General features: G+C 41.1%; 1 protein-coding gene across 1 annotated transcript; it reads right to left on the bottom strand.

Annotated features, from left to right (window-relative positions):
- Positions 1-5,069: 5,069 nt before the first annotated feature.
- On the bottom strand, positions 5,070-9,598 carry PPP1R3C (protein phosphatase 1 regulatory subunit 3C). Its single transcript, XM_008696245.1, has 2 exons — positions 9,456-9,598; positions 5,070-7,465 (listed from the first exon to the last, which is right to left on the bottom strand). Exons 1-2 carry the CDS (start codon positions 9,467-9,469, stop codon positions 6,526-6,528), a joined length of 954 nt encoding a protein of 317 aa, XP_008694467.1. The 5' UTR covers positions 9,470-9,598; the 3' UTR covers positions 5,070-6,525.
- Between the last annotated feature and the right edge of the window lie 2,976 nt (positions 9,599-12,574).

Genomic DNA, 12,574 nt, shown 5'->3' with positions numbered 1-12,574 from the left:
CTTCAAAAAGTTTTTTTTTTTTAAGATTTTATTTATTTATTTGACAGAGAGAGAGACAGCCAGAGAGAGGGAACACAAGCAGGGGGTGTAGGAGAGGAAGAAGCAGGCTCCCAGCGGAGGAGCCTGATTTGGGGCTCAATCCCGTAACGCCAGGATCACACCCTGAGCCGAAGGCAGATGTCTAACAACTGAGCCACCCAGGCACCCCTTCAAAAAGTTTTAAAAGCTTTCCCTTTCTCCCTATAATTATTCAAGCCCCTGGAACTGCTTTTGGAGCAAAGCATGAGGGAGGGTCCTGGTTTCATGCTTTTACATGTGGAAAACCATTTGTTCCTTTGTCAGTTATTGTGAAGTCCATTCTCTTCCTACTTAGTACCAGTCCCAGCTCTGTCACAAGCTAAGCCTTCATCTATATGTGGGCTCATTTCTGGGCACTCTAATTTGTTCCATTGGAAATTTGTCTAACCCTGAACTTATAGCCCGTTGTAACAGTCACTGTAATTTTATAAGACATCTTGGTATTTGCTACAGCAAGTTCCCCCCACCATCTTTATGACATTCTTGACTCTTATTGAGGCTCTTTCTACCTCCACACTCATTTTAGAAGCAATTTGTCAAATTCCTTCAAGAAAAAAAAAAAAACTATTGATATTCTTGGTTTTGATTGGCTTTGCATAAAATAGTAAATATCTTCATGATATTAAATGTTCCTAACCACAAATATGGAATAGCTTTTTATTTGTAAATTTCTTTATTGCCTTTCAATATATACTTAAAATTTTCTCCTTAAACATCTTGTTAAACTTTTGTTGTATTTATTCAAAGACTTTTTTTTTTAAAGATTTTATTTATTTATTTAACAGAGATAGAGACAGCCAGCGAGAGAGGGAACACAAGCAGGGGGAGTGGGAGAGGAAGAAGCAGGCTTATAGCAGAGGAGCCTGATGTGGGGCTCGAACCCAGAACGCTGGGATCACGCCCTGAGCCGAAGGCAGACACTTAACCGCTGTGCCACCCAGGCGCTCCATTATTCAAAGACTTTTTATATCATTACTGCTATTGTAAAATATTCTCTTCTTTCAAAAATTACCTTTTCTGTTTATTGCATATATATAGATGATATTCAGTTCGCTTTTGGATATTGATCCATGTATTAGTCATCTATTGCTGAGTAACACAGTACTCCAAACTTAGTGGCTTAAAACCACAAACATTTAGGGGCGCCTGGGTGGCTCAGTCAGTTAAGCATCTGCCTTCAGCTCACGTCATGATCCCAGGGTCCTGGGATCAAGCCCTGTGTGGAGCCCCATGTCAAGCCCTGCTTTGGGCTCTCTGCTCAGCAGGGAGTCTGCTTCTTCCTCTCCCTCTGCCCCTCCCCCTGCTTGTGCTTGCTCTCTCTCAAATAAATAAAATCTTTAAGAATAAAACACAAACATTTATTATCTCATTGTTTCTTTAAGTAAAAAAATTCAGAAGCAACTTAGCTGGAAAGTTTTGGCTCAAAGTTTCACATTAGGTTGTAATCGAGACATCAGCCAAGAGTGCAGTCATCTGAAAGCTTGACTGGGACTGGAGGATCCATTTCCAGGTTCTTAAGAGACTTCAGTTCCTCACCACATGGGCAACTCCAGTAGGGCTGCTCACAGCAAGGTAACTGACTTCCGCTAGTGCAAGCATATCAGAGAGAGAGAGTAAGCAACTAAAATGAAAGCCACAGTGTCTTTTATAGCCTAATCTTGGAGGTACGTGCCATAATTTCTGCTGTATTCTGTTGCTTACACAGAGCAACTCTGGAACAGTATGGGAGGAAACTATGCAAGGGCATGAGTCTCAGAAGGTCGGCACCATTGGGGCCATTTTGTAAGCTAACTGTCACAATTTATATCCAACAACCTTGTTAATTCTCATATTTATTCTAATAATAGTAATAGATTCTTTTGGATTTTCTATGCAGGTAAGCATATTATCTGTAAATAATGATAATTGTCTTTGTGTCCTACCAATCTTATATTTATTTATTTATTGCTTTACTTCACTGACTCAAATTTCCAGCACAATGTTTAAGAGAGGTGGTGATAGAGGAACTTATCTTAAAAGGAGTTTTGACATTAACCATAATATGATGTTTTAGGTTTTGTTTTTATTTTTAGTAGATACCTTTTTCCAAATTTCCCTTTATTCCTAGTTTCAGGGCTTTTTTTCCATTAAGGGTGTAAAATTTTATAAACATTTTTTGACATCTATTGGGCTGACTATATTTTTATTCCCTTAATCTATTTATGTGTCAGATTATCTTTCATTCCTAGAATAAACCCAACTTGATCATAATACATTATTTTTTATACATTTTAATAATTTATTGTTTGTAAATTTTTGTATCTATTAATAAGTGAGATTGTTTTACAACTGTCCTTTCCTATACTGTCCCCAGTAGGTTTCAGTATCAAGGTCATGCTAACTCGTTAATAAGTTGAGGAATGTTCCCTCTTTTTTATATATTCTGGAGTATTTTATATAATATTAGAAATATTTGATCCTGGGGTGCCTGGGTGGCTCAGTCGTTAAGTGTTTGCCTTTAGCTCGAGGCGTGATCCCAGGGTCCTGGGATCAAGCCCAACATCAGGCTCCCTGCTCCGCTGGGAGCCTGCTTCTTCCTCTCCCACTCCCCCTGCTTGTGTTCCCTCTCTCGCTGGCTGTCTCTCTCTCTGTCAAATAAATAAATAAAAAATCTAAAAAAAAAAAAAAAAGAAAGAAAAAAAGAAAAGAAATATTTGATCCTGGGGCACCTGAGTGGCTCAATCAGTTAAGCATCTGACTTTAGCTCAGGTCATTAACTTAGGGTCCTGGGATTGAGCCCCAGGTTGGACTCCACACTCAACAGAGAGTGTGCTTGTCCCTCTGCCTCTCTCCCCCACTTGTATGCTCCCTCTCTCTAATAATAAAATCTTTAAATATATATATATTTGATTCTAGGGGCACCTGGAGAACTCAGTCAGTTGAACATCTGACTCTTGATTTCTGCTCAGGTCATGATCTCAGAGTCATGAGATTGAGCCCCATCTCTGGCTCTGTGCTCAGCAGGGAATCTGCTTGAGGTTCTCTCTCCTCGCCCTCACCCTCTGCCCCTCCCCCACTGTCTCTCTTTCTCTTTTTCTCTCAAATAAATAAGTCTTTTGAAAAAAAAAATTCAGTCCTTAAATGTTTGATACAAGTCACCTATAAAATATCTGGACCAGGTATTTTGTTTGTGAGTAAATTTTAAGCCACCAATTTTAAATTACTTATCTTAAATGTTTATAGGACTAGACAGGTTTTCTGTTTCTTCTTGAAACCATTTGATACAACACATTTGTCTAGAAATTCTCCACTTTATCCAAGTTTTCAGAGTTATTAACATGAAGTTGTCCATAATGCCCTAATATTTATTTATGCATTACCTGTAATTATGACATTTTTTAATTCTCTTTTTTTAGCTTTCTTTTTCTTCATGCATCTTGTCAAAGACTTGTCTTTTTATTGCTTTGTTTATGAATTCATGTTTGATGAAAATTCTTTGCGGCTTAAGTTAAAGGCACACTTTTAGAGAGTACTTGTGTTTGCTTCTAGAAGCTGAGCACCTGTGGGTACTGCCACCAGGGATCATTTTTCATGAATTTTTGGTTTGAGGTTTTTCAGAATGCAAGGAATGTGAATTCAGGTTGCAAATCCATGTGAGGGCCAGATTGTGGTTATGAATTTTAAGAGGATTTTTTTTTCCTTCTACCCAGAGGTACAGGCATCTTTCCTAGTTGAATTTCTTTTTAAGAACGGTTATATTATTTTCTTAATGAGGTTGTATCCTTTCTTAGTCCTAGCTATGCTAGATATTCACTGTGACCACCTCCCGGCTTAATGGACACTAACCTTCATTTCTGGCCCCTTAGCAGCCATAAATGTTAAAGACTAATGTTGGTCACCAGGGGATTAACAAGTGACTTCACAACAGCTGCTAGCTTCAGTATACATTTTTTCTCTGGGGTCCTGCTTTTGATTTTTATTTAGGGGGCAGAGCAGGCCTTTAAGGCCATCCTTCCTTCCTTTCTAGCTCAGCAATGCTTTTAAAATATTATATTATAATTATAATTATTATAATTATTATTATATTATAGTATAATTCAAAAATATTTTATCTAGCATTTTCAGATGATTTGTCCTGGAGGACTTTGGGGGGGGTAGTAATCTAGATTTTAATTTTTACATTTTCAAGGCCACACTCGTCTTGATCAGGTGTACAGGGTATAATTTTGGGTGTACTATGAAGTACTTCTTTAGGTACTGGAACTAAAATTCTTCCTATCCAGGCTAAGATCCTGGTTGTAGACACTGTGTGTCAAACAAAATACGCCTGTAGCCAGATACAGCCTGCAGGCCTGTAGTTTAACAACCTCTGATAAAAAGGATTTTGTGATACAAAATTTTCTTCTTCATAATTGGGCCTTTCCAGTAGGTTGGTCATTTGTCTCACCTTAAGTTTAAGATAACCTGTGTAGAAGCCCTTTCTGGAATTTTACACCAGAACTGGAACTACAACTAAGTTTCATAGACCTGCTGCCTCTCACTTCAGGGAGCTGACCCTCTTCTTTCAGTCCAAGACTGGTGCCCATTGCCCCCTCCTTATGCCCTCTGTGTGGCTCCAGTCTTTGCCCCTTCAGGAAGGTGCTAGAGTTGAAGAGGTAGAAGCCCACTCTAGCTCTTCCCACACCATCTCCTCCCCCATTTTAAAGCTGAGAAGTGGCCCCCAAGAGGACCCTGACCCAGCAGAGAGTATGCATGATGAGCAGTAAGTACAAATGGGGACAATCAGGGGGACAGTCACAGCAGCTCAAGTCACTGTTCCTGAACCCTAGCCCGAGTGGTCAGGCATTAGGAAGTGTCCTCACTATTGAGACTGGAACCATGTAAATACCCTCAGGTGAATCCAGTTCTTGGTCCAAACTATCTTTGCTCAGTTGTTCTTAAACAAAACAGGAGAATCTCAGTTGATCGTTTATTTGACTATGTGGCTTTGAGAAAGAAAACATACTCGGGTCTTATATCAAACACTTTTATTCTTAAAGTGAGAAGTTCACAAAGGATAGCTATAGGAGAGTGAAATATTTAGAGTAGAAAAATTGTGGGTGCTAGCCAAACTTCAGACACTGTCATAGCAGAGTTATTCCAATAGTACTTTTCCAGCATGGCAGATCACACGTGTTAAAATTAACTGCATTCTCTGAACACCTCTCAGTGGATGTGCACAATGATAGAAGCAAACATTCAAGGACTCCTGTTCTTAAGATCTTATAGAATGGATTTATGCACACTCCAAAACAATTATATTACAATACATCCAAACAATTCACATCTATTTAAAAAAATATTTTTACTTCAAAGAAATTGGTAGAAAGACTTAAAACAAGACAAATATAGGCACAAAATAGATTGCTGCTTCTCTGTGCAATGTACTGGATTCTTGAATTGAGAATCAGTGTCAGTCCTCACTTCCAACATCACATCGAAAAAGTGTGGCAGAAAAATGAATCACCTTCAATATGAAGGATGCGAGTTGTGTACACTGGCAACACTGTCAAAGATACAACAGTATTGCAAGAGGGATGCCAGTATGCAGAGTGGACCTTCTTATAAAGTCAAACACTCGTGAGTTATCAGATGACCCTTCAGATATTTGGGAACAACACAATATTCTGGCTTAATCAAGGCACTTGCAAAGAGCAATCTTTGTACTGAGTCCCTGAGCATGACGCCTTGATCACAAATAAGACCACTTATAACATGAGGACTGCAAAGCCAGATTTGCTTAAACTTTCCCCAAATAGTACTTTTTCATAAGTCATGTTTGAAAAGAAAGGCTTCATTTAAAATCATGATTCTCCAGAGTTAGAATTCACCTTTCCCCAATACCACCCAACACCTCTAAAGTTTGGTTTTTCTCCACAAGAATATATAAAATGTAATCTTCCCTCCCCCACACACAAATTATTTCCTTAGGAGAGAACTGTAAAACCAACTTAAAAACACAAAGTAACCTTACATTTTCTCACCAACAGCGAAGTATCAGACCGCCCCTACTCTGACTTGAGCTGCACAGCCCATTGTGTGCACTTTTCAGACATTCCTCATACCATTAAAACAGCTTTCCATCACCATCAACTGTCCCTTCTCAACCTTTCCTTGCCCAACGTGAAAGCTAGTGAATTGAGAGGGAAGGAGAAAGGGCATTGGAACAGTATTATTATTATTATTATTATTTTTTACAAAAATAAGGTTCCAGGATGTTACTTGATCTTCCAAAGCAAAATGGGGCAGTATCATCGTATAGACCTCCAAAATAAATTCTCAAGTAGCTATCTTTTTGTAGCCAGGTCTCAAAAGCTCAAAACTAAACCTAATGAAGGAAAGTAGCAAAGACTTCCTAATATTGAGCAATACAGACCTAGAATTACATGGGAAGTATGCCAGGTCAAAACCAGTCACTAGGTTACTTAATCATCGGTAAGAGGCCAAGTTCTCCATTCTCCCCCAGCTCGGCCATTCTGGGAAAAGCCCACTGGCCAGCCTTGGACTGCCAAAGATGGATGACTCTGACTCAGTCTTGGGGGGCACCTGGTGGAATGCACAGTCCTGAGATGCCGTCTGTGTCTGCACTCCATCAGGTTTCCATTGCACATGGACAATTCTGTAATTCTGACCCTCGTTGTTGTCCCAGAAGACCTGTCCATTAGCATGGTAAGAAATGCAGAACTCAATTTTCTCCTCTGTTGGAATGACAGAGGGTAAATCAATGGCAAATGAGAAGGTGTCACTATCTGAGCCACCATACACATTTTTCATGTAGACACAGTCCACATCAGTGTAGCTTTTCCAGGTATCAAAAGTGATACGAATCTGAACCTTCTTCTCAAAGCTCATGTTTTTCACTTTCACAGTTCCAGTCACTGTTCGCTCTTGCAAAGAGCAGTTCTCCAGACAGACAAAATTCTTCTGAAAGTGGTTCCGAAAACTTAAGTAATCAGTTGAAGGCTGGGGAAAATCTAAAATCAAGTTTTTCTCCTCATGGAGTTTTAAGCCGGAGGCGATATTGTTAAGGTCCAAGAGATCAAACTGGAGATCCCACGCTGGTTCTTCTGGGAGGTCCGAGAAGACGTGGATGGCGGTGAGAGAGAGCCCCTTGGAGTCAGCAAACACAACCCGCTTCTTGGCTTGGTCGTGTGAATGCTTCCACTCATTCTGTGATTTGGCTTCCTGTTTTATATTGAGACACGGTTTCAGAGGCTTTAATTTGTTCACAAAATTTCTTCGTTGGAGGTCATCATAAGGGCCCAGGAAGCTCTTCAGAGGTGGCGACTGAGCCAAGCAGAGCCTCATGGCCACATCCACTGGCATGACTGAACTTGTCAAAGGCCTTGGATCTAAAACCTGGATCATTCTGGAATACAAAAGAAGAGGGGTTATCACCTGAATCTGGAATGCTCTTCCCCGGGTTCCAAATATATATGTACTATTTTTGTATTGACTTCACTATAACCAGCACAGTAAGCAGCAGGGATGTAGTAAAAGAAAACAATATTAGACAATCAGATTTGCATCCTATGTTTGGCTGTGTCCTTGACAGACTCCAAGGCCATGGGTTAACTGCTTAAAACATTGGGAGTCTCAGTATCCCCATCTGAGAAATAAAAGGGCTGCATGTGATCATCTCTAATACAACTCTAAGAACCATTTCCTCTGTTCTGAGCCAGTGGCTCTCAAACCTGTCTAGTCACAATGGCTTAGAGAGTTGGTTTTCTTTTTCTTTCCTTTAATGCCAATTCCTGGGACTTTGAGCCACTGAAGCAGAACCTCTGAGGGGTGGGGACAGGGGCCTCCCCAGTGATTCTAATGACCAGACAGGTTCCAGAACCATGGTTACAGACTCTGTGCTTCCTCTGGCTGCTCTGCTGATTTTACTGTTGAATTGATTACACGTCTCTGGAAAGGTAATCCACTTGAAAAGAAAAAAAAAAAAAGCAATAAAATTCTCATGGAACAGTTTTGAGAGTGAGAAGGCTGGAAAGAATGAAGTCAGAGGATTAACTTTGCACTTTATCGTGTTCGTCCTCATTTTTCACAAATAACCAACTGAAATGCAGATCAGCAGTTCATGCACTTACAGAAAAACTTCATATAATCTGTATTGCATATAGAAAGATACTCATGACAAATACACGTTTAGGTGGAAAAAGCTGATTACCTGAAAATTGGACTGTTTTTAATATATATTATATATACAAATTCATGAAATACTTAATAGGAAATACACCAAAAAGTTACCTATGTCTGGGCAGTAGGATCACTGATGATCTATTTTTGTCTTTGTACTTTTTTGGTATTTTCTAATGTTTGGCAATGAATATTTATAATTAGCAAGAGAGTAAAGCTATTTAAAAATTTAAACATAACTATGCTCAGCAATATTAAATTCATAAGTGTTTATTCGGTTATATTCCTGGCCTTTAACCCTCCATACATATCGCCAAGTTTATGGATTTTTCCCACATCCTATCTGTACAGATAGGAGGTATGTGTATACTGTACATGACATTTCTCAATCTGGCTTGAGCTTCACAGCAGCTCTAAGCACAAAGGCAAATAAATGGCCATCAACACACAAAATAAATAATATAAAAACATTCACAGAATTTACTTTATTAGTCCTGGGATTTTCCTGGGAGGCCTACAAACTTAGAACAAATGAAAGCTAAAGCTATATTTGTGAATCTAATAATAGTTAACAGGCAAGATTTTTAGAGAGGTCTTCTGCTAAGTTAGTCATGTCTGGAGAAGCTATTTAAAGTAGTTTTGTGGAAGGTTTTTTTGTTTTGTATTTTTACTTTTTGCACTTACAGAAAGACCGTTTTAGGATCTGGCAATTCCCCTGGAGTTTTAAGTCCTGACCAAGAGTTAAAAAATCATCATTTGCTCAAACTCCACGGCTGAGTTTACTATGGCAAACCGTGATAAGAAAGGTGCTGGAGGGCGAAAGAATGCAGAACATCATACTGCAGTTTTTCCCCCAGGCTAAACTACCCAACCAGCAAGGTCAAGGTGCTGTTCCCACACGCTGCCCCAGTTCTTGAGACATTTGTGCGGGATCAAGAGAGAACAGTCGGAATCCAAGAGGGAGTCAAACCTAAAGCTGACTCACGTTAAGAGTTTCTGGTTTGGGATGCTAATTACCAAAATTAGCTTTGGCTAAGAAGCTCAGAGCAAATCTCCACAATCTGAGACTTCCCTGGGGCCAGATTCAACTCTGCAGTCAGCTAGCCGTCCTCCGCGGGTGTCCATTTGCGGTGATGCCCTAAGGACCACGGCGCCCAACCTCCCTGCAGCTGTGCGCTCCCCTCTGCTCTGGGGCGGGGAGTCTGCGGTGAACCTACCTAGTGCAGCTCATTAGGCAGAGAGGCGGCGGCGGACCGTGAGAGCCCGCTCTCGGTTGTCTGCGCGAGTTCGCACCCAACTCCCGGCTGTTTCGGTTCGGCTGGAGCTCCGGCCGATTGCGGGTGCTGCGCGGGAGAGGCTGCTTATCTGCGCCGGACCACGTGAACAAGTCCCTCGGACCAATCACCGGGCGGCTGGCCCCGCGGTGCGACCAACCGGCGCCCGACTGGAGCGCGAGCCCTCGCCGGGGGAACGTGACCGCCGTGGTGCGCAGGGGAGTGCTCGGGGACTCGGCCAACAGCTGGAGGGAGCTCCGTAACGCGAACCCTGGGCGAGGGGGGCGTGGAGGCCGCATCGCGAAGCAGCAGCGGGTGCAGGCCAGGAGAGAGGGCAGCGAACCTCGCCGGGGCTGGGCGCCAGCTCAGTGGGGCTGCAGGGAAGGCGATGCCTTTCGCGTCTTGAGGCCTCTGTACGCAGTTAAACTTAAGCGCGGAAAGTTGTGGGTCCTTCCAAATGTATATCATATTCGAGATGTTTATATTGTTAACTGCTTGGTGCTTCTGCTCATCTTCTCCCTTGCCTTAGCCTAAGCAATCGGAGTTTGGCTGCATATTTTTTTAATTAGGGCGAATCAAAAAAATGCATCAAAGAGTGGATGAAGGCTGCTAGGAATTACCAAATTCTCTAACAAATGTTAATAAAGCATGCTAGATCCTTAGAACGGTGACGTGGCATTTAATTAAAAGGCACTTTGTATTTCGATCTATTCTTCAGTTTTTCTCCTTGGAAGAGAAAACTAAAGCCAGAAATGCAGTGGCCTTTTTTGCTCATGTGGCTGCCACAGAGCCAGTGGTCAATCCAAATCCCTCAACTCAGTTCTGAAGTCCTTTGGCAGTGAGGTGGAAACCAAAATGTTAAAATATCTCCCTGTAAATTTCATGACTCTCCCAAACCAGTTACTTTTGCTGAGGTTTTGTTACTTTGTTTAGTTTGGGGAGTTTTTAGACTATCAGTTACAACCATAAAATTAAACTTCTAAGTTGAGTATAAATTATTTTTCTAAAACCCACATCCTAGCTCTCCTCTATTAACTTCGATATCCACTAGTCAATTAAAATATACAAAATATACAATGTAAAATGTAAAAAAAAAAATCCCTGAGTCTTTTAAATTACTGTCAAACACTGGAATTCTTAAAATAGAGTTACTAAAGAGAAAGACACCCATGCTGAGTATCACCAGGGAAGGTTCTTAATGCTATTTTGATTTTTGGAAGGAAACATCCAACTAGTAGTAGATCTTCTAGCCCCTCAGCTGAACCAAAACTAGCTGAAGGTGACATAGTCTCTGGGTTTGACACTTACAAGCTACATGAATCTAGGCAAATTCTAGCCTCAACTTCCTCACAGTTAAAGTGGAGAAACTGAAATTGTTCTGAGGATTTCATAAAACTATGCTGATGAGAAAACTTAGCACAGTGTCCAGTGCATGTGTTCAACACCTGGCAGTTCTCAAATCAGTACCCTATCCCTGTTTTAGTTATTCCATTATTACAGGTGGCCAGGGCCTGAGCTATTATACTGATAAATAGCTACTGCTTATTGGGCCTTTACTATGTGCCAAACACTGTTCTAAGTGTTGTATGTGTCTTACCTACTTGTTTTCAGAACAGCCCTAGGTGGTTCGTACTATTATTAATCCCATTTTAGAAATAAGGAAACTGAGGCACGGAGAGGTCAAGAAATTTGCTCTGGATCTCATTAAGTAGAGCTGGGATTAGAACCTGGTTGATGCTAGAGCAACAACCATTGTACCATATTGTCTTCCTTTAATTACCCGTCAACAATTAGAATGATAGGGGTGGAAGGTGCCTTAGGTATCACTGGCTTCAAAGTATTTTTTTCACAGATGAAGAATCCAAAACTCAGAAGCTGAGCTGCTTGCCAGGGACTGGTTAGGTCAGAGCCAAAACTAGAACACTGGGTAGAGTTTTTGACTCTACTCATGATCACATGTTGAACTAAAAAAGTGGATATTACCAATTCAAGTTATGGAGAAACATAAAATAATAAGACTATTGTGATCCCATTTTAGAGGAAAAATGTTCATGCATAGAAAACAGAATATGTTCTACTAAAATGTTAACAGAGCTTATTTTTGGATGGTGAGATTATGAGTAAAATTTTTTGTCATTTTACTGCTTCCTACTTTTTAATTTTTCTACAGCGAACAGGGACTTCTTCTGTAATTAAGAAATCATTTTATTATTGTTATTTATTTATTTATTTATTTATTTTTGGTGGGCAACAAAGCAAGGTTTATTGAGCAATAGCAAAGTGATGGTACAAAGCTCCTGAGAAGAGAGGGGACCCAAAGGGGTTGTTACTGGAGTTTCTAAGTCTTGGGGGTTTTATGGGCTTGTTGGCAGCTGTTTTAATCTGATTAACCCTCCCTGCACCTGTCATCCAGTCAAATTTGTCACCTATCGATCGTATGGGAGAGGGTGGAGGACTCCTTCCAGGGTGGTATAAAATTCTCTTAAGGGTGGTTTCCTGATGGGGGGGCGTTTATCCCTGCCTGCCTGCCTTCCAACTATCCTTCATCGTTCCCCCCTCTGAAGAGGTAACCCTAACTGCTGTTAGGGAAAAAGGGCAACGACCAATCATAGCTACTTCCCGATGGTCAGGAGTGTTGGATGGGGCAGCAGTCAGGGTTCCTCTCATCCTGATCTGTCAGGGGGTCCCCTGTAGATGTCTGGTTTGACTTCCACGTGAGGCTCCATCTGAACCACCACCGTTTGGAGTTTGGTGATCTTTATTCTGGAGGATAAGAAGTGGGTTAGGGTATTTAGTAGGCAAGGCCCAAAGCACAATGCAAGACCCAGTGCAGCCAGGGATCCAGCAAGAGATAGAGGATGTTTTAGTGAACTCTCCACATACTGTGAGGAGAGGGCAGACAGAAGGTGCTTCAAGACTAGTATATCCCTGTTCTATTGCCCATTGTCTTTCCTCAACTGAATAGCAGGTTCTTTCCTGGGTTATGGTGCATTCCCAGACTAGGGGGGCAACCATATGGGTAGTTGACCTGGCGGCTGATTTTGCTGCAGAATCGGCCAGTC

The sequence above is a fragment of the Ursus maritimus genome, unplaced genomic scaffold (genome assembly GCF_017311325.1).
Source record: "Ursus maritimus isolate PB19 unplaced genomic scaffold, ASM1731132v1 scaffold_7, whole genome shotgun sequence".
In the NCBI taxonomy this organism is placed as follows: Eukaryota; Metazoa; Chordata; class Mammalia; order Carnivora; family Ursidae; genus Ursus; species Ursus maritimus.
Note: the sequence above shows the minus strand (reverse complement) of the source record. Positions and strands in the feature narration are given on the sequence as shown.